Genomic DNA, 22,570 nt, shown 5'->3' with positions numbered 1-22,570 from the left:
ACCTGAGAGAGGATGGAACAAGAAGGTAGAAAATCAGGGATGGCTTCAAGGCAGAGGTGACATCTGAGCTATGATTTCAAAGAAAAGAACTTCTGTCCCTTTGAATATTGGCTGCTCAGAATACCCTGCTCTCATCAGGGCTCAGCTCAGGTCCCATCTCCTATATCATCTTTCTTGATACATAATTGCACCCTATAAGCTCCTTGAGGGGAAGGTCTGTTTCCTTTTTTGTCTTTAGATTCCCATCACCTAGAACTATGCTTAGTACATAAGCTGGTTGAATGCTTGAACTCATCTAACACTGTTCCAGTTAGTCAGGGGAAGAACTACGAGCTATTGGAGATTTTTTTTTTTGCCACAGCAATTTACAAAGACTTTCTAATAAAGCGTAAAGGCATTGCATAAAAGAGTTCAGTTGTTATTGTTTTAAGTTCGTAATAAACCACTTAATTCTGAGAGAGAGAAAGTGACCGTTGTAGTTTAAACACAAAGGCATTCAGTGATAGATAGCCTCTCCAGGTGGGAAGAGGGGTGAGAAATTATTAATTCTCTACTGAGGCTTAAGCTACCTGACCCAGGAATTACAATTAAAATGAGGGTCCCATTACACTGGGAGATGTTACCCTTCAGCTACCAGCAGTTGAATTGTGTTTCTCATTGTTTTCCAGAATCCAGGATGACATTTACACTTACTTGTCCAGTTCCCCTTGGGACCAGTGGCAAGAAGGCTGGCTAGGATGACAGAAAAGTAGTGTCTGAGATCATAAGATAAAGAGCTAGAAGGAACTTCAGGGTTCCTAGACCAACCCTCTCGTTTTACAGATGAGGGAAGTGAAGCACAGAGGAGTTGTAACTTGCCCAAGGTCTTATTATGGCCTGCTAGTAATTAGCAGAGGCAGCATTTAAACATAGGGTTTAGTCTATAGTCAGGGTTAGAGTTAGCCTTTGATAAATCTATATATTTAAGCCCCAGGTAGGGAAAGTTCTATCATCTACAAGATAGCCACACCAGTTCCAGGATGTTAAAATATTATTTAGATATCAGCATTGCCACTTTCTTTACCCTGGTTTGGGAATTCACCATTTATAACTTGAGCTATAATACAAAGAATCTATGATGGCTTCCTATTTGTTTAGGGGGAAATATACCTTAGGATTGTCCCTTAAGACTGTCTCTAATTTTTTAATAGACAACCCTTTAAAAAAAATATTGGTTCATTTTTTACACCATAAGTCATTTCTAGCTATACTTTTCCATAGAAATCCACCTTGTATGAAAGGGGGGGAGGGAGGCGCAGATAGTGAAACTGACAAACAAGACGCAGATCCTGACTGTATTCAACATTTCATGTCCATAGGCTCTCACCTCACTACCAAGAGGGGAGCAGGCTTTCTCAACTTCTGCTCTCCAGAATCAGTCTTGATCATTATAGTTAATATTCTGTCCCACTTTTAGTGAGTCATGTTACCCTAAAACCTATTTAAGTTAGATCTGCTCTTAATATTCTTTTTTGAAAGAATAGAATGGAGCCAGTACTAAGTTATACTCATATATTATTTGAATAGCATTGGTTAACCTTGAGAAGTTATTTTACCAGAACTGGACTGAATCTAATTCATCAGTATTAGGCAGCAATGAAGTAGCAGATAAAAACATTTGCCTAGAAATCCAAAGACCTGAGGTCTAGACCTGACTCACTACAATATCACTGTAGGCAAGACATTGTCCCTTGGGTCTCAGGTGTCTTATCTGTAAAATGAGGGGGTTGAACAAGATAATTTCTAAGACCTCTTCAAGCTTAAAATTTGTTATTCTTTTTTTAATCCATTATAAATACGATTCCTGATAGTCTAACATTAAATGAGATTTCCTCCCTTCCTTTCTTTAAGATTATGTAAGTGGGGACCACTTCAGTATAGGAGAAGAGGCGATGGATTTGGAATCAGAAGACCAAGTTTATATATCAGTTCTACTACTTATAAGATATGTGGTCTTCAAAGAGTCACTTCATAGCTTAGTGCCTCAGTTTCCCTACATGTGAAATGGAGATAATAATATTGCTACACTCTATTTACTTCATATTGCTGAGTTAGTAACATACTGGGTGTAAAGGTCTTTGTAAAGCATAAAGAGATAGATAGGTCTATCATCATCATCATCATCATCATCATCATTATTATCATTATTATTATTATTACAAAGTCCATCTTGTTCATTTTATAGTTGAGAAAGCTTAGTGCCGGGGAGAAAAATTGGTTTAGACCCAACAAAAGAGTTAGACACTCATATCTATCCTCAAAATGCTGGTGATTTCTTTGTAATTTGATCAAAAGAATTGGCAAAGACTGCAGAATGTATTGAATAGAATGCTGAGCAACTTGGAATCAGGAAGACCTGGGATCCTAGGGGGCCTCAGACACTTAATAACTATGATTTTGCTCAAGCACTTTGGATCTTTTTGAGCCTTCATTTCCTCATCAGTAAAATTAGAGAGTTGGATTTCAGTTACCTCCAAGATCCCTTCCACTTCAAAATCCATGATCCTGTGAGTGTATCAATTTTAGGAAACTTGGGGTCAAAAGATGATTCATTTGAGGAATTCCTCTCTTTTTTTCTTTTTTTTTTTCTTAAACTAACACCTATTGCCAATAAGATCATAGGATTCCGTGCTGGAAGAAGCCTTGATGATCATCTAGCCTAACCTCTTCCCCCCTCATTTTGCAGATAAGGAAATAGATTAAGTGAGACCTGCCCAAGGATACTCATCTAGAAAGCATCAGAGCCAGACCTCAAACCCAACCCCTTACCTCCAAATATAGTCTCTTTTCCCTGTCCCATATTACTTCTCCTATAGTAGATAAGGATCCAGAAAGGGCTGTTATTAGAGGAAAAGCTAAAAATCCCAACAGTACTTCCAAAAAACAAGCAGCATAATTCTAAAGATAAAGCTAAAATATCTGGGCCTTATTTTTTTTTTCATAAATAGAAACTTAAAGTTTGATAACGAAGGACTTTAAAAAAAAAAACTAGAATCGGTAAAAGGCCACTGTGAGTTTCAGGCAGTAAAATTTTAATGCCATAGGATGCTATATAAATAAAAGTGAGTTGTTAAAAGCAGAAGGTAATGACATTCTTACAGTGCTAGGCTGGGATAAAACAATGAAAAGGCCACTGTAAATAGGATTGTTAACAATCTTAAAACACTAAAATTAGCCTGGTTCATAGGTTTTTTAATGTTCTTTACAGAAATCCCTAGAGAGGCAGCCAGGATCCAGAGTCAAAGCTGACTCACTTTCTGAAAGTAGTTTGTGGGGCCAGTGCCTTTCACTTACTCCCAGGAGAGATAAGGCTTTCCCTGGGCTCTATGGACTCAGTCATTGGGTGATTTCAGTGAAGGCTGGACCCCATATATTTTAGATCTGGGGAAGTGGGAGGTAAATAAATAGCAATCAGTCCTGGGTTCAATTCAGCTCTGGACTTTCTCCCTGTCTAAAGTCAAACGGTCCACCCCCCACCCCAAGCCTATAGCCGAGGTTGGGTCATTATAGAGCAAGAGTTCTTGATCTTATCTTGTGGCCTGGACCATTGGACCCCTTCTCAGAATAATATTTAAAATGTACAAAATTAAATACATAGGATTACTAAGAAATTATATAGAAAGTGTGATTATCAGAATATTAAAGAAACAAGTTGGCTACCCCAAGTGAAGAATCCCTGTATGGTGTGAAGCTAATTGGCCTAGAAGTTAGAGGAATTGGTAGGAGGCCACCGGATAGAGACCCAAAACAACAATAATAACAATCCAGTGGACTGAGAATCCTAGAAAGCTGGGTTCCATCTTAGCTTTACCACTAACTTACAAATCACTTGACCTTTCTGAGCCAGGTTTTCCTCATCTTTTAGTAAAAGAGGGAATTGGACCAAGTAACCTCGAAGTTTCCTCACAACTCTGATCTCTTATGATCTCTATATGACCTTGGCCTCAAAACTGGGCCTAGTTCCCATTCGTTCCTTTGGCATTTGTTTATGTCTGCCCAGTGAGGGTCCACCAAGGCTCCAGTTCCCCCTGCCACCTCTGTGTGTATTGAGGAATAACAAAAGGCAAGGTTGTCAAGGGAATATCAGAGTGTGGGAGGCACACTTCTCTGCTCTGCTACAATTGGATTTATTATCCTGTTACTATCCTTAAAATAGAGCGGGAAATTAAGAAGCTAACAGTGGCTCAGGGAAGATCCATCTCAAGATCCAAAATAAACCATTGAATTGCAGGCCGTGAATCCTGCCCTTCACGTCGAAGCAGTGTGGGAATTACAGGTTGAGTGTCCTCTGCCAGCTTTACCACCCGTCCAGCTTTAGTAGTCTCACTGGGGAAGTCACCTCATTTCTTCCACCCTCAGTTTCCTCACCTCTAAAATGGCCAGACACCCCAAGAAGTTGGGGGTGGGGAAGGCTGGACAAGAGGAGAAACTAAAAGCGCCTCCCGTTATTCAGCCTGGAAAGGTCATGATCAAAGACAAAAAGCTCATAAATGAGAATGAAAGGGAACCATAGAGTTGGGCATCAAATTCCAGACAAGAGAACTCTGGGCTCTCCCCTCCCCCAGCTCAGAAGAGGTGGTTTTAGGACAAAAGGTCAGCTTACTTCACCCAGCCCAGAGTAAACTCTGAACCCTGTCACCCACCCCAAAGGCTAGACTATGTGCAAATATAAGCAGCCTTTAAGTCAGCTTTAGCATTTTTCATCTCCACCTGGTCCATGATTCTATGCTACCTTCCTAGTATTCTCTCATTTGTGTCTCTTCTCTCCCCTGCTGGAGAAGAAATTCTTTTTCTGAATAATAATAGCTTTTATTTCTACTGTGCTTTAAAGTTGCAAAGCTGCATTGCATTGTCATCAAAGGATGTAGGTTCAAAGTCCAGCTCTGCCCCTCAGTACTCTGTGACTTTGGGCAAGACACTTCACCTCTGGGTAACAGTGTCCTCATCTCTAAAATGAAGAGGTTAGACTAGACCTCCCTTGGGGCGGCTAGGTGGCGCAGTGAATACAGCACCAGCCTTGGAGTCAGGAGGACCTGAGTTCAAATCCAGCCTCAGACACTTAACACAAAAACTAGCTGTGTGACCTTGGGCAAGTCACTTAACCCCAACTGCCCTCCCCCTCCCAAAAAAAAAGACTAGACCTCCCTTCTGGCTCTAAAGCCATGATCTTATGACAAGACCTGAGTTTGAATCCAGCCTCAAACACTTAGGAGCCAAGTAAGCTGCAGCAAGTTCCTTCATTCCTCCTTTCCCCCCCCAAAAAAATAAGGAAGTTGGTCAAATAAGGAAGTTTCAGGTCAAAATCTAAATCTGTACATTGTCACAGTAATATTAGTAGGCTATTATCAAGTATGTAGATTTTGCAGAGGAGAAAAGAATCAGAGACAACAAAGATTCAAACCAAATTGACTTGGGCAGCTAGGTGGCACAATGGATGAAGTGCTGGAAGGGACTCGGGAAGACCTGAGTTCAAATGTGGCCTTAGACCCTGACTGTGTACCCCCAGATAAATCACCTAAGCTCTGTTTGCCTCAGTTTCCTCACCTGTCTCCCAGGGCTGTGAGAATAAAATGAGATCATTTATATATCACTGAGGCACAGTGCTTGGCACATAGGAGACACCATTACAATGTTAGCTTTTATTGATGGTGATCACTATGATGCTGTTGCTGGTGCTGGTATGCTTGGAACTCTAAGCCCAGCGCTCTAGATACTGCTGCCCAGTTAACAACTTCCTATAGGCAAGGTCCTGTGAGAATGGGAGTCAGTAAGACTTCTAGTAGGGGAGCTGAGAGTAACCACAGAAGGGAGAAGGGGGTCACAGCAGATCGTGGTTGAGGGATCCAGAATTTATTGACTCAACAGTTTTACCCTGAGAAGCCACCTGGCATTGGAAGGAGGAATTGCCTCTCCTGGAATCTGTATTTGAGCATATTGGATGAAGGGATAGGAAAAAGGTCAGTAAGTGTTGGCTTGTGGGAAGTTCTCTTCCAGGACTCTTGTCTTTGGGGGGACTGGAGGTGAACTGAGAACTACCAGGGGAAACACAGTAAGGTGAGATGAAGGGGAACCATTCTTCTTGACTTGTGGTGGGAGATCCTACTGGAAATTTGCAGCAGAAATGCTCCACTGAAGTAGGATTCTCAGCTGAAAGTATATATTAATGACCAGCAAAGGGAAGGGGGAGGATTTTATCAGAAAGCATGGTGAAATTTCAATAAATTAATAGAGGAAATGTGTAAGTATAGAAGATGTTGTGGGGTGGCTAGGTGGCACAGTGAATAGAGAACCAGCCCTGGAGTCAGGAGGACCTGAGTTCAAATGTGGCCTCAGACACTTAACCACTTACTTGCCATGTGACCTTGGGCAAGTCACTTAATCCCAATTGCCCAGCCTTCCCCTCTCCGAAAGAGAGAGAGAGAGAAGAAGAAAGAAAGAAAGAAAGAAAGAAAGAAAGAAAGGGAAGGAAGGAAAGAAAATATCTCAAAAGGAGGCTGGCAAAGGGAACACTTAAAACTGCCTTACCTACAAATATGATCTCAAAGAAAACCATTTGTCCTTGTAGACTCCTGGAAGGCTTTTGGACAAGCGGAGCAGTGAGGATAGAGGAGCATTAGTGGAATCTTGAACCTCCTTGGATCTCCTTCCCTATTCCATATGTTCAGGGAGGACCTAATATGCTTATGATTTGTAGGATGCAAGTATAAGATGCCCTCCCTGCCCTCAAAAAGCTTTGAGTCTGGTTTAAGAAGCAACATTTACACCCATGAAATAGTTAATTAACACAACCTAGTGTAGGACAAATGCCAAAATGAGTGTGAGCAGACCATAGTGGTTGTGGAAAAAGCAGGAGGAATTAGGGTGGGGATGTGGTCAGGGAAGGCATCCTGGTGGAGGTGGGTCTTGAAATGGCTCTTGAAAGACAGAATTCAAGGAATTTGAGCAGAGAATGGGCCAGAACACTCCAAGCAAGGAAGAAGAAAAACATAAAACCAAGGAAGCTGGAATATGTTGGGCATTTTAGGAGGAGACAATGAGAAAAATCTGCCTGACAAGAACAAGCATTTTGTGTAGGAGGCAGCTGGGTGGATAGAGCACTGAGCCTGGAGTCAAGAAGACCTGAATTCAAATCTAGCCTCAGACACTTACTGTGTGACCCTGGACAAGTCACTTAACCTCTGTCTGCTTTAATCCACTAGAAAAGGAAATGGCAAACTGCTTCAATATCTTTGCCAAGAAAACCCCATGGACACTATTGGCATGCTATAGTCCTTGGGATCACCAAGAGTCGGCCATAACCCAACAATAGTTAGAACAGTAATTCCAAGATAAACTTGGAAAGGGACTATTTGTGGGGGGCTTTGAATGACAAAATTAGTTTGGATCTCAGCTCTTTAGTAGAAAGCTATCGATGGCCTTAGGGAGATTACTCTCCTTTGTAGTCCTCTTCTTCCTCATCCTAGCCAAATAACCTGCTACCTTAGTTAGGAGACCTGGAATCAGGAAAAACTGAGTTCAGATCCTGTGTCACACACATACTGATCAGCTGTGTGACCTTGGGGAAGTCACTTGACCTCATTCCGTAAGAAGAGAATGACAATTGCATCCACCTCCCAGAGCTGCTTGTGAGGATCGAACAGAAAAGTGTTTGCAGACTTGACTGTGCGTGTTGTGACTGTTGAGACATTGCCCAAAGCATGCTGGCCTGAGAAGGTGTTGGTGGTGCCAGGATCGCCCAGTAAGGGGCCTTCCTGCCACAGCAGCACCAGGGATCCTGAGAGTTCCGAGAAGGTTCTTTTCACGGAGAGATAGACAGGACAGGCCGTGCAAAGAGTTGTCAGAGTTTGTCTTCACGCTCCCTTTTTAGCGCCCTCACCCATTTGTTACACACTGACCCGCTCCCTCAGGAATCTGTGCCACCCGCATTCCCTCATCCTTCCCTCTCATCAAAACTGAAAGGACACATGCCCCTTACCCGAGAACCCTGACGTGTTCATGACAGTGAGTCCATCAAATAAACTAATCCCAGCCGATGCATGAACCCTCTCAGGTGGCGCAGTGAGAACCCCCTTAAAACACGGCCACTTGAGGGATTTCAGTAGCTCGGTAAGCTGGGGTAAGGGGAGGGTTAGGGTCAGAAGGATCCTTGAGCGTCTTCAGGTAACATTTGTTCTGCTCCTGCTTACTCTGTCCGGCGATGCGCCATGAGGCTGATATTTGAGCAGACGTCTTTGGCTTGCTACAGAGGGGTTTCCTCTCCTGCAGAGTCCATTCTAGCTCATAAACCATCACATAAGTATATGCTGTGTTTGCACATATGTGTGTATGTATACACATGTGCATATATACATCCCTAATGGAACTCACATTCTGATGGGGGAGACAACATGTAAATAACTAGGCTTTACAAGACATATGGATACCTAAGGTACATATCTTAGATAGGTATCTTGTATAGATATACAGACATTCCTCAGCCCATAAAGCAAATATCCCAATAAAGTGAGTCACGTGAATTTTTTGGTTTTCCAGTGCATATAAAAGTGACATCTACTGTTCTGTTTTATACTGTCATCTATTAAGTGTGAAATAGTATTCTGTCTAAAAACAAGCGCATATCTTAATTTAAAAATATTTTATTAGGTGCAGCTAGGTAGCACAGTGAATAGAGCACCAGCCCTGGAGTCAGGAGGACCTGAGTTCAAATGTGGCCTCAGACACTTAACTTACTAGCTGTGTGACCTTGGGCAAGTCACTTAACCCCAATTGCCCTGCCTGCCACCCTCAAAAAAAATTTTTTTTATTGCTAAAAAAAATACTAACCATTATCTCGCCTTCAGTGAGCTGTAATCTTTTTGGTGGTAGAGTCTTTGATGGCTGCCAACTCATCAGCGGTGATGGTTGTGGTAATTTTTAAAATAAGACAGCTATAATGTTTGTGGCATCTGTTGACTCTTCCTTTCACTTGAACACTTAGAGGCCATTGTAAGGTTATTAAATGACCTAATTTCAATGCTGTATCTCAGGAAATAGGGAGGCCTGAAGAGAGGGAGAGAGATAAGGAGCAGCCCGTGGGTGGAGTGGTCAGCATACACACAGCATCTATCGATTAATTCCCCCATCTTATATGGGCATGGTTCATAGCTCCCCAGGACATTTACCACAGGGACATCAGAGATCACAGATCACCATAACAGACACAATAATAATAAAAAGTGTGAAGTATTGTGAGAATTACCAAAGTATGACATGGAAACACGGTATGAGCACATGCTGTTGGAAAAATGGCACCAGCCGAAGTGCTTGATTCAGGGTTGCCACAAACCTTCCATTTGTAAAAAATGTAGCATCTGTGAAGCGCAGCAAGGCAAAACGTGATAAAACTAGATGTGCCTGTATGAGATGTATGACATATGTCTTGTGTTGCCTTCTCCATCAGAATGTGAACCCCACAAGGACGGGAACCATGTTTTTGTCCTTTGGTTTTTCTATCCCCACTACTTTACATGTGTGACACACAGGAAGCGCTTGTCAACTGACAAACTGATCTCATGCTTCGGCGCTGGATAATGGAGGGCGATAAATCCCCGTTTGTTCTTTCAGCCCTTAGGGGCCTGGTGTTTTAGGTGCTGTGACTCTGACTCCATCGGTTTCTCCAGAACACCCACCTCTAATCCTTGGTGGATATACGGTTATATCCATCTTTTGACCAAGCTAAAATGGGAGCTTGGACTTGTCAACTAGCCCTGATTTAGAACTTTTTACAACTATTATCTCAATTGAACAACCCTAGGGGGTAGATGCTATTATTATCCTCACTTTACAGTTGAGGAAACTGAAGTTAAGTGACTTACCCAGGGTCACACAGCCAGTCCGTATCTGAGTCTGGATTTGAACTTGGGCCTTCCTGATTGCAGACCTGGTGCTTGTCCACTATACCACTAGCTGCCTCACATTTCAGTTTGGAGGCTTCCAAGAATCACTTTGCCAGCCACATTCTGGGGTGCAAGAGGTAGGGGAAGGGAGGAGGAGAGTAAACAAGTGCTTCTGAGTTACATTAATGGAAGGAACCTTCCCCACCGCCACATATGAGGAGAAAAACGTCGGCAGTGTTTAGCATTAGTGTCTGTCGTGTGAACATCTGGCATCCATCATTGAGGCCTGTGTCTCTCCTCTGTCATATTTTATCCCCATCTGTTAGTGGTTTCTTAGCACTGTTTATATAAATCATAACAGCATCCCAGGCAGGAGAGATGAATCATTATTATAGGCTGCTGTTTAGAGGAGAGAGGGGAGAAACACCAGGGTCTGCGAGTGGGGGAAAGGGAAAATCCTCAGTTATCCTTTTCCCGTTCTACAAATGCTTCTTTACTAGACTGTGTGTGGTGCTCTGGGCATCTTGGGGGATGATGGTCTGTTCCATGGAATTAGAACAACTCTTGAAGAAAGTCTACATTTTGGCCAGTGATCACACATTCTTGCTGGGTGACTCTATTAGATAGGAAAAGCGCCCCCCAACCAGCACCTCGGCACTCTTTTTCCCAGCTGTACCCTCCTCAGTTCACCTCAAACTCTCAGAGCTCCTTATCCCACTCATTCTGCTACCACCTAACCTAGCATGACAGCTGCCATACCTCACGTCTCCCAAAGTACCTACAAGAGAACCATTGTTGGCCTGTCTGCTAACAAAAACAAAACGAAACCTAAACCTGGAAGAGAACCTTAGAAGTCTTCTAATCCAACCCTCTCATTTTACTAATGAGGAAAATGGGACCCAGAAAGGTTCGGTGATTTGCCCAAGGCCACAAAGCTAGTTTGATCTGATTTAAACCGTTCATGTTATTTTACAATCTCACCACGTATAGCAAAGTACTATGTCATAAAGATAGAAGATAAGACCATTTCTAATAAGGCACTAATAATTTCAAGGAATTAAATTTAAGTAATATAAGAATCTAGGGTGGGGGGAGGGGAGGTCTACAGACCACTGTGGACTGGGAATGGAATAGTTGAGTCTTGAGTTGAGCCTTAAGTGGAAGCATGGAGGAAGGGTAGAATTTGGGTGGGAGAAGGATTTTGAAACCACAATCGATCTCAGAGCTAGAAGGGACCTCAGAGGCTCATCTTGTTCAATGTCACCTAAACTGGTGGGGAAATTAAATTGTTATTGGTTGACATACTCAGACTCTTCCAGAATTTGAGATATCTCTCAATTCACTCGCTTCATTCCCGTAAGATTCAGTTCAAGGGCTAGAAGACCATCCTTGATGTCCCTAAACTGCTAGTGCAGTCCCTCTTATCCCCCATTAGAATGAAAGCTCCCCAAGAGCAAGAGCCATTTTTTCTTTTTCTTTGTATCCCCAGCATTTGGCACAAGACCCGGCACTCTGGATAGAATGGTGGACTTGGAAGTCGCCTGCTAGCTGTGATCCTGGGCAAATCATTTAATCACTCTTAGATTCACTTTCCTCCTTTGTAAAATGAGGTTAATAAAAGCACCTACCACAGGGTTGTTGTTGAGCTTAAATGAGCTGATGTATGTGAAGTGCTTTGCAAATCTCTTTTCTTTACAAACACCAGCTATCGGTAGTAGTCGTAGTCATGGTGGCGGTGGTAGTGGCAGTAATAGTAGCTAGCATTTATGTAGCTCTTTAAAATTTGCAAAACATTTCACATATTATCTTATCTTATCCTAACAGGAATCTGGTAAATCAGTGTTTAATAAACACTTGCTGCCTGACTGATTCTCAGCTCTTCTCCTTTGTTCTTCTTATATCTTTTCAGAAAATTCTACTATATTACGCTGCTGAGAGATCCCGTGTCCCGCTACCTCAGTGAGTGGCGGCATGTTCAGCGCGGGGCCACCTGGAAGACCTCGCTGCACATGTGTGATGGGCGGACCCCGACGCCCGAGGAGCTGCCCCCATGTTATGAAGGCACAGACTGGTCAGGCTGCACCCTGCAGGAGTTCATGGACTGCCCCTACAACCTGGCCAACAACCGCCAGGTAAGGATGCTGGCTGACCTGAGCCTGGTGGGCTGCTACAACATGTCCTTCATCCCTGAGAACAAGCGGGCGCAGGTCCTTCTGGAGAGCGCCAAGAAGAACCTCCGGGACATGGCCTTCTTCGGCCTGACGGAATTCCAGAGGAAGACCCAGTACCTGTTTGAAAGGACTTTCAACCTGAAGTTCATCCGGCCCTTCATGCAGTACAACAGCACCCGGGCCGGTGGCGTGGAGGCGGACGGCGAGACCATCCGGAGGATCGAGGAGCTGAATGACCTAGACGTGCAGCTCTATGACTATGCCAAGGACCTCTTCCAGCAACGGTACCAGTACAAGCGGCAGCTGGAGAGGATGGAGCAGAGGATTAAAAATCGAGAGGAGAGACTTCTCCACAGGTCCAACGAGGCCCTTCCCAAGGAAGAGGCAGAGGAGCAGGGACGTTTGCCCACTGAAGACTACATGAGCCATATTATAGAGAAGTGGTAGCCCAGGGGAGCCTTTTCTACTTGACAGAACCCGAGAATTCTCACAGGGGGGATCATATGGTTGTGTGACAGAAACCCACAAAACTTTATTTAAAAAATCCCAAATCTGTTTAACAGAAGGTAGATGTGTCTGAAAAATACACAACAGGGAGGGGGAAGAGAGGGAGTGGGGAAGTGTGGCTTTTTACTGTTTCTACAAGGCCAGACGCTCTTTCAAAAATAAATAAAGGAAAATTTTAAATGGGTCACAGCCAACTTGTACTTAACACAGAACCACCAAGTCAGCTCCCCAACCTGAGGTCCAGGACTGCACAAATGGTTTGTGCCCCCAGCTCAGAAGAGGGTCACATTCCTTTGCATCCGTGCTCTGAGCCTCCAGGCCAGTGGGAGAGAAGGCGGTGGTTGCTTTTAGAAAAGAAGAAGAAAGTAGAGGGGATGGGATGACTTGGCTACCAGTCCATCATCTAACCACAGAAAGCAGCAGTGCTCAGGTTTATATCCCCACAAAGGAAAATAAAGTCAAATAAAGCCAATTAAGGGAGGGCTGCAAGCATGAGGGGGAATACAGGGGACTTTAAAGCTGTCTAGGATACACCCCATGCTAAGGGGCCCTGATCACTTCACCTATCAACTAAGAGTCCTCTTCAGAGCACAGGAAAGAGAAACCAAATTTGATTCCATATAGAATTGGTAATATTTATGCGCACGCACAGACACACACATACATACGTCATCCTTTCCCTTCTCCAGGTACAGTCCATGTAGCCTTAAAAAAGGTCAAAACACCAGTGTTTTGTTTTGATTTATTTTAATACATCGGGCAGATTCTTCCCATAAAACATGGGGACCATCTCACACAAAAGCCTGAAGAGACTATCTGGACCCAGACAGAAACCATCACCCATGCCTTTATTACCTGTGAGCATCTGAAATATTTGTGAGGGCGGGTGCCTTTGTTTATTCAGGAAAACACAATTACTTCTTTTGAATTACCTTAAGAAGTTTTTTGGGTTTTTTTCCCCTGCACTTGCCCTCCTTTAGACCATCCCTAGCTTTCAAGGTTTGCCTGAAGACTAAACAGCCTCTTTACTTAGAGAATAACCCAACAGGAGAACCACAGGAAGAAGGAAAATGACAAGCAATGGGTCTTTGGCTTGAGTCCTGCTGGCCCCAACTGCCATTTCAAATCGTTTTCCCCCCAAGGAGGAGTCAGATTTCATTCTCCTACTTGATATCAGAATCTGTAACTGGAGCTGATTCCTGTCAATAGGGGACCAGCAATAGATTCCTGCCCATTTCCAGCTATCTTATTCCACATTCTTCAAAACACTTAGGTATCTTTGCTGCTCAACTCTGCACTTATGTATTGAAGCGGTAATTATTTGGGGTAGGGAGATAATTTAAGTATTAGATTTTATTAATCACCCCCTGGAACTGAACCATTATGGAGGATAGTAATTAAAGGAAGGCAGATGTATGTTTCAAAGGTGTGAGCATGTCTGTGATATAAGAAAGGGGCCCTGAGAGTTAGGTCACTGAGGTATTTTTACCCAGCACCTCTTACTCCCCAAGGCCAGCCGGCACCATGTCCTGCTTTTATCCCTGGAATCTGTGGCTTCAGAGGGTATCATCAGAGGGTGCCCAACTGGCTTAAATGGAATCTCCGTCCAGCACCCCCATCAAACAGTTACATGGAACCACTTGGCCAGTGGAGATGTTACTGCCTGAATGGACAACACAGAGCAGGAACGAGGTCAGTCACCTGCACAGGATGGAAGCATCCCCTGAGTGGGCATAACACTCTGGAAAAGACCTTATGGGAGCCCTCCTAAACTTCCCTCATGTTTGGAGAGTTGCTAAAGGATTCAGGATGTGACCCCAGTCAAAAACTCTACCCCAAGCCTCAAACTCCAGTTACTTTCACATTGCTTATTTGTCTATGGCCTCCATAGATAAATGGAGTAAAACCTCGGTTAACAAAAATAAAAGTTTTCTAAAGCCTCAGTTAATGACAACTCAGATAGAGGACCCTCAGTTAACCAGAATTCTTTTGTGGGATGGGGAGGAAGGGAAGGACAGTGGCTGCCATTCGACTTTAGATGAAAGAAATGCAAACCACAAGGAAAGATGCTGGTGCAAAGGACTTAGTCAAGAAAATAATTTCCAAGGGCTGTCCTGAGCACATTCTGAATTCAGCCCAATTCCCCTACACTGTCTCTCTCTCGACACCAAGCAATTAGCGTGGATGTTCAGGACAATATCCTTGAGGCCTTATGAGACCCTCAGTCAGGAAAGAAGGATTCCATTAAGTCATCCACACACTTCTGCATGAGGCAGGAAGAGGAGGGGACTCTGGTATTTTAGAGAGTGTTTCACCCACCGAGGCTGGTACTGAAAAGGGGTTTATAGCTAAGAAGTTCAACTAAGCAGAAACTCCAGAGGCAGAGGATTTTGCTCTCAGCTTCTAGAAATCCTGGACTGGTTTTAAAGGGCTGCCCTTCAGTTTAGTTAAGCACCTCCCTTACAGATTCCAGTGTGATCCTTTGGCCCCTGGTGTGGGTCTTGCTTTCTGATGAATACATTTTAGAGCCATTTTTCCCATCCATTAAACCTTTTCACAGTTATCTCCACCCACCTTTCCAATCCACTGGCCAAGCCCCCAAGGCAGCATTGCTCCCTAAATCTCGGGTGGGTCGTACCCTCGGTATCTTCTCTTCCTTCATCCTTCTTGTATCCTTTCACTCTCTTCCCTACTTCCTCTCTCACTCTTTTCCTCTTCCTTCCTTTCTTCTCCTTTATCCCACATTTTGTTTCCAGGTCTCCATTTGCCATTGTTTCCCTCCCTGTTCTTTTCACTTCTTTCCCACCCCCATATTTCTTTTCCTCTCCTTTTTTCTTCTCTTAGCCATTCTCCAACTTCCTTTTATCTCCTTCTCCCCAGATTTGCTAGCTTCTCCGGTCACACTATAAAGTGAAGGGTTGGAAAGGAAGCGTTGTTGAAGAAAAGGGATTCTTTCACAGAATAATAATACCCTAGCTCTATGGAGTGACCCAGTGTCAGAATCCAAAACCAGGCTCCCCCCTGCCTCTCCCCAGCAACCCTGGGAGACTGATTAGGCAATCCATTCTAACCTGAACTTCACTCAAGTGGATGTTCTCCCTCAGCCTGAGATGTCGCCTCCGTTTCCTAGCAGAACCTACCATTGAACAGTCCAACCCTTCAACCAAATGATCCAGGACATGCCCTCTGTGTCACAGTGGCATCAGCAGCTCTGAAGAACCCCTAGGCCTCTCTCACTCTGCAGAAGCTTCCCAGCACTAGACAGGGCTTTGAAGGTCTTGCTGTCTAGGTTTGTGCCAAGCAGACTGCCTCTTCACCCCTTCTTTCCTGGAAGCACGGCAGAGTTTCCAGAACAGGTTGTGACAACAGCCTCTGGAGGGGAATAAAAATACTGTGGCTATATTTAGCTATTCCAGGTGCTTTCACATCTATTAAGTGATCCTCATGACCCTGCTGTGAAGTTAGTATTTTTATCTTCTTTTGAGAAATGATGCAATTGAGGGAGGCCTAGAGAGGTGTAAGTGACTGGCCCAGGATCACATAGTGAGTCAGAGGCAGAACCTCACCAGGAGAACTCCTGAGAGGAAGACCAGGTACAAGCTTCTATCTCAAGGTGTGTTAGTAAGGACCTTTCTTAGCCCAGCTTTCACTAGGACATCTAGGTTAAACAAAGGAAGAGGAAGAAGCTTTTTTTTTTCCCTGGTTTGATTTCTTGCTTTAGTACAGCATGTCCTGGTATCTGGGCTTTATTTCCTTATACACAAGGGACTGAAGAGGAATCAAGCACCAGATGGGATGGGCTGCTAGCTTGTATGCCATGGCAGAAAGCAGCTCATTGGGAGGCTTGCCTTCCTTGCCCATTTCTGCCAACCTAATTAAAAATGCACATCATAAACTGGGTACATCACATAGACAGATGATTGGGTGGGTGCTGGTTACATGCCTGGGGGGATACAGATTATGTGCTTGGGGGTGCATGTCATGTGCAAGAAATTAAGGTGATTCTGTGGGTGAATTTAGTAGAGTTGGCCCTTTTAAATGACAAACCAGTAATCAGTGGTTTAGCTTTGAAAATCTTAATGGAGAATTTCTCTAATCAAAATGATCAGCTGTGGTTCGGAAGAGTGACAAGGATCTCTCACCAGGATTAGTGTGGGCTGTAGAGCCCACTGCTCCTTCCCTTGGTATCACTCCCACATGCAGGAAGGGACTTCCATTTGCCAGGCGCACTGGCCTGAGTATATATACTATGGAAGGATGCAGCCACATTCCTCTCTTGTAATTCTCTTTGCACCAAGCCTGGCACTCCCTCGGCGGACTGAATCAAGAGACCTGCACTCTGAAAGGCTGGGAGCACATGATTTGTTTTGTACATATTGAAATATGCTTTAACTTATTTTTAATTGCCCCAATCCCCCTCGAAGTGATGCTTTTTCTGTTTCTTCGTTTGCATTTGGAAGTTTTAAAAAAAGTCCTTTTATTCTTTTCGTCACTATTTCGGGTGCCCGTGAGGCAGAGCAAACCCCGCAGCTGCCAATGACCGTCCTCGAATTTTCGGTTCACGCCGTTGGCTTTTGATTGAAGGTATCACTTGTACTCCTTTCATTTCTGCATCATTTTGGAAACAGAAAGGATGATCCAGTGGGGAAGGGGAATTCCCCCTTTCAGTTGCCCTTTCTGTTGACTTTATGTGCCAGGGAACTCATGAGGGGAGAGGGAGGAGGGGTGTTGCTGAGAGGGCAAACTCAAAAATCCAGTAAGTTCAAAAAATCAGTCCCTGGTCCGGCCCCAACCTAGGCCCAGCAGACCCAGCTGCTCCCCTGGAGCTAAGAAAAAGCAAAGCCAGGGTTTTCTGAGCAATGAGTCTGTGACATTTTCAGTTTTAACTTGAGCCCAGTAACATTTAAAGCTTTTATTTATTTATAGCTTCTTAACAAAAAAAAAAGAAAAAGTTGTGTTCATTGAGAAGGAATTGTTTGGTTATTCGTATAAGAAAATGGTTCAACCAAAAAAAAAATAATCTTCTAATTGTTTTTGTCTAGGTCAAGAATGAATGTTAGCAAATAAAATAAATCTTCAAATTGAGCCCTGGCTGCAGTGTCGTCTGTCATTCCTGTTCTGTCGTTCATAGCCGCAGTGCTCTGCAAGTCTGGCTGTGATTGTGCAATGTTTGTGTTGTGTTGTTGTTAGTAGTGTCCAACTCTTCGTGACCCCATTTGGATTTTTCTTGGCAAAGATACTGGAGTGGTTTGCTATTTCCTTCTCCAGCTCATTTTACAGATGAGGAAACTGAGGCAAACAGGGTTAAGTGACTTGCCCAGGGTCACATAGCTAGTTGTATATCTGAGGTTGGATTTGAACTTGGGTCCTGACTCCAGGGCCAGGGAGGGCTCTATCCACTGCACCTTCCCAGCACTTTTTAGGTTTGGATTTGCAAGACCAGCATTCTTGAGGCTGTATCTTTAGGCATATTCCTTTGGTCAACACCTATACGGTGATACCCAAACTGAGGCCTGAAGTCCAAACAGATAGTTTTCCCTATAAGGGTGAATAACAGAGAATATAGCACTTTCCATTAAATACCCCGATTTCAAGATTAAAGTGTCAAGCACGACACTGATGAATCATTAATTACTATATTCGACATTCTCTCTGCTTTCACTGCCCCACCCCTCCACCCCATTGCCTTCTGGTAGTAGATCTAGCTCCCCAAAACTTAACTCAAAGAGGTTACTAGAATGTGTGTTTAGAATCGCTTAAAGATGTGTATCTTGGGGCGGCTAGGTGGTGCAGTGAATAGAGCACCAGCCCTGGAGTCAGGAGGACCTGAGTTCAAATACGACCTCAGACACAACACAAAAACTCACTTAATCCCAACTGCCCTCCAAAAAGCAAAAAAAAAAAAAAATTAAAGATGTGTATCTAGTCCAGCCTGCCCAGCACTTCTCAGTCATCTGATTTGTCCAGTGACTCAGAAGGCTTCAGTCATTACCAGTTCAGTTAACTAAGCTGTTTTCCGCTATTGTTAATTGTTTCGTTGGTTCTCTAACTCAGTCGAAGCATTCTCACCTGATAAAAGTGAGGGCATATCAGGGCCGAGAACATCTTTGTTAATTGGGTTTGGGGAGTCTGAAACCCCACCCCCGGCTTAACACTTACCATCTTCCAGCAAATCCATTGGAATACATTTGGCAAAGTCCAAAGTCCCAAATCAATCAGCCAGTATTTATTAAACCCCCTACTATGTGCTGGAGAGCTCTCTAGGGTATACACATTTTTGTTTTTGAATGTCATCTCCAGGGCCTCATACAAAAGAATCTTTAAGGCGCAGCTCATGAAGAGATTGGGATATGAATATTCAAGAAATAAAACATCAAAGGTCTTCGACCCATCCCAAAAGCAAAAAAAATCAAGCCTCCCATCTCAGAACAAGACTGAGAAAGGAGATTTGATTTTCTTGCTTATCACCCCCTCACCCTTTATTGAAACATCAAAGAGTCCCAGGTAAAAAATCTTCCACGAGAGAATGGAGAAATGGACAAAACATCTCCAGACATCCCTTTCATACACAGAGCACCCTCAAATATACCCAGGAGACCTTTTCTCTCATAAGGCAATCTCACTGGAGAGCCAGTCATAAATCTTCTCTGAGTCATTGTATGGTAGGTCACCTGAAATTTCTCCCAGTGGAGTCCTGCCAATTCACAGGCCCATCCAAAGGAAGGTTCTAATTCTCACCTTACATAGGTTTACTTAAAACGAAGACAAACTCAGCAAAACTCTCCAGGAGACTGCACCTCCCACAAAGGAATTTGATACCTAGAATTGATTGAGGTTTTTAGGCCCCACAGGAAAAGAAAAGATTAAAAAGAAAAAACGTCCTATGGACCAACAGTCCATAGGGCTTTCAAGTAAGCTTTCTGGACTCATTCACAAATAAAGCAAGAGTCTAAGATGGCTTAAAAAAATATGGACATTTATGAACTATCATAATGGGTGGTACTAATATTTTTTTTTTAAAGCAATCGGGGTTAAGTAACTTGCTCAAGGTTACACGGCCAGTTATTTCTGGGTGTGGTGCTGAGTATCTGAGCCCGGATTTGATCCAGGTCATCCCAACACTGGAGCCGGTGCTCTTACTCACTGAGCCACCTGGCCACCCCTAAGCAATTGGGGTTAAGTAACTTGCTCAAGGCCACACGGCCAGGTGTTTCTGGGTGGGTGCCAAGCGTCTGAGCCCAGGACTCGATCTCCAGGTCCCCTCAACACTGGAGCCGGTGCTCCCACCCTCCGCGCCACCTGGCCGCCCCGGTACTAATATTTTGAGAATGCAAAATCGATACAGCTTTTAGCTTTCATATTCCTAAGTATAAGGTTATATAACACATTTCTACATTAACCAGCAAAGATTGTCACCTTGAAACTAGGCTTTTTTGTAAGTAAGCAATGGAAAATAGACTGTCCAATTAGAGGGAGAAAATTTGCTAGTTTTTTTTTCTTTTTTTCCCTAGTGGATCCTAAAATCTAAGATTGCCAATAATTCTAGTCCTGGGTAGCAGATTTCCAGTGGATCCCTAAAAATTAAAAGAGCCTAGGGCTTATCAGAGGCAAGGCCTTCGCAATATAACACCTTCAGAAATAATAGAAGTATATCCCTTATTCTCAAAATGCAAATAAAGAGATGAACCAGCTCTTAAGACAAGATAGAAGCCAGGAAAGAGCAGGCCAGACTCCATTTATATTCCAATAAGTACCCGAGGTCACTGTTACCATGAGACTGAAAACTTAGAACTTTGGAAGTCTCTCATTTGTTCTCTTCCTCATAGGTTTCCTAAGAGTTACTGTTCAATTCAATGAATATTTGTTAAATGCCATTAAAAAAGCTTTTGAATAATCTGAAAAAAGAAAAAGCAATTTTTTTCACTGCCTCCTCTTTTGAATGTTTCCATTTAACTCCTCAGAAATATTTTTACATTTGGACACATTAAATTCAGTCTTTAAGATGTCTGAGAAAATTGAGTTTTTCATCTCCTAAATTATAATTTTTTACAAAAGTAATAATAGCAATAGCTAGCATTTATATAGTCCACTTTAAAGCTGGCAAAAGACTTTACATATATTATCTCAGATGAGCCTCCCAACAATCACTAATAATTACATATCACTTTGCAATTTATACAGCGTTAGACATCTATTAATCTCATATGCTGTCACCCTGCCCTGCCCCTCATGACCCTGTGAAACAGTCCAAATTCTTTTATCCTCAAATGACAGATGGGAAACTAGAGCTCAGACAGGTAGACTGCCTTGACCCATGTCAGACAATGACAGAGATGTGGAATGCCAGCCCTGGTCCTCGACCCCAAATCCAGTGCTAATACTCTTTCTAAACCCACACCAGTTTGTCCCCAAGGGTTCTGCCGTTTTGAAGAATCCTGGAGGGCCACTGATCATAGAAAACATCTGTGGCAATGGGACAGCACTGATTTGCAGCCAGATGCTAAAAGCCAGAGTTCTGTGTTCAGTCCCCCGTGGGTCAGTACACTCTTCCTAATTCTAGGGGTCTCCTAAGTCTCAGACCTTTGATCATGAGAAGGCTTCTGCCAGCATTAGATGGCTTGGCTGAAAGTACATCCTAAGATTGGAAAGAACATTCCCTACTTAGACCAAGAGATGTCCCCTTCTTGCACAAAGAATTCCATTAGGATTATTTGCAGAGGCCAATGTGTGCCGCCTCCTTCTGGTACCTCCTGATTTTCTCCCTTTCAGATTACTGTGAATTAATTTCAACCAAGATGTTAGCTGATAATAGGGGATAGGATTTAAGAGGCCTTAATGATCATCTAATCCAATCTCTTCCTTTCATAGGAAGGAAACAAGCATTTATTTAAAAAAAAAAACCTACTATGTGGCAGGCACTGTGCTAATAAGCACTTTACAAATACCATCTTGTTTTATCCTCACAACAACCCAAGGAGGTATAATATGCTATTATTATCTCCGGTTTACTGGGGGGAGGGGGGGTTAATTGAAGGTAATTGAAAATTGAGGTAAACCTTGGTTGGGATCACACTCTGAGGGCAGGATTTGAACTGAGGCCTTCCTGACTCCAGGTGCAGTATTCTCTACACTGTCACCCAGCGGCCTCACAAAGAGGTATTTATTCATTCTCAGGTATGGCCAATGTGTTTGTTTTACTTACCTATATTTCTTTGTTACATGGGAATTTTCTTTTGGAGAGAAAGCACTCATTGGGAAATGAGTGATTAAAAGAAAAACAATGATAAAACAGTTTTTTAAACTGGTACTTTCAGGTCAACTACTCGTAACAGAAATTTTTGGGGTGAATGGAGGGTTTCTTAGCACCTCCTCAAATCATGGCATTACAATAGTAGCTTTCAATTTCCAGCATTTTAAATTTAATTTTCTCATTTGATCCTCACGGCCATTCTGTGAGATAAAGAACATTATTATCCCCATTTTGCATATAGGGAAACTGAGGCTTAGGCTAGGTGACTTGGCCAAGGTCCTAGGACACAAAAGTAGTAAGTAATTAGAGTTGGGCTTCAAAGCCAGGTCCCTTCTGACTCCACGTCCAGTATACCTCCCACTCCACCAGAATAAAGGTGGCCCTACCCAACACTAATACCCCCAAAAAAGACCATGGTCATTTCCAAGAAAATATTACTTGAAATGATGAAGAAATCACTCCCTGGACAGCAAGGAGCAGCTACAGCCACCAGATTCCCAAAGCCCCTTCCCTAAAGTGTTTCCTTCTTTAAGTGCTGCAAACTTTAAATGCAACTTTATTTCTTTATTTATTTTATTATTTTTTAAGATGTAATCTTTTTTTCCACTTTCATATTATTTTTTATTTATTTTATTTTCTTATTTTTTAAGATGTAATCTTTTTTTTTTCACTTAGATTTTTTTCCCCAATTACATGTAAAGATAAGTTTTGGGGGCACCTAGGTGGTG

At 43.1% G+C, this 22,570-nt stretch overlaps 1 protein-coding gene across 1 annotated transcript in view; it reads left to right on the top strand.

The window, feature by feature from the left end:
• Positions 1-17,677, top strand: part of HS6ST1 (heparan sulfate 6-O-sulfotransferase 1) — a 304,509-nt gene extending 286,832 nt beyond the window's left edge. The window contains exon 2 of the mRNA XM_069063351.1: positions 11,824-17,677. Coding sequence (XP_068919452.1) covers positions 11,824-12,532 — 709 coding nt within the window. The 3' untranslated portion in view covers positions 12,533-17,677. The remainder of the gene's footprint in view (positions 1-11,823) is intronic.
• The last annotated feature ends 4,893 nt before the right edge of the window (positions 17,678-22,570 follow it).

This window comes from Petaurus breviceps, unplaced genomic scaffold (genome assembly GCF_028583685.1).
Source record: "Petaurus breviceps papuanus isolate PSGF00001 unplaced genomic scaffold, PetGlider_PUasm1.0 90556, whole genome shotgun sequence".
Taxonomy (NCBI): Eukaryota; Metazoa; Chordata; class Mammalia; order Diprotodontia; family Petauridae; genus Petaurus; species Petaurus breviceps.
This window is presented reverse-complemented; position numbering and strand designations above follow the sequence as displayed.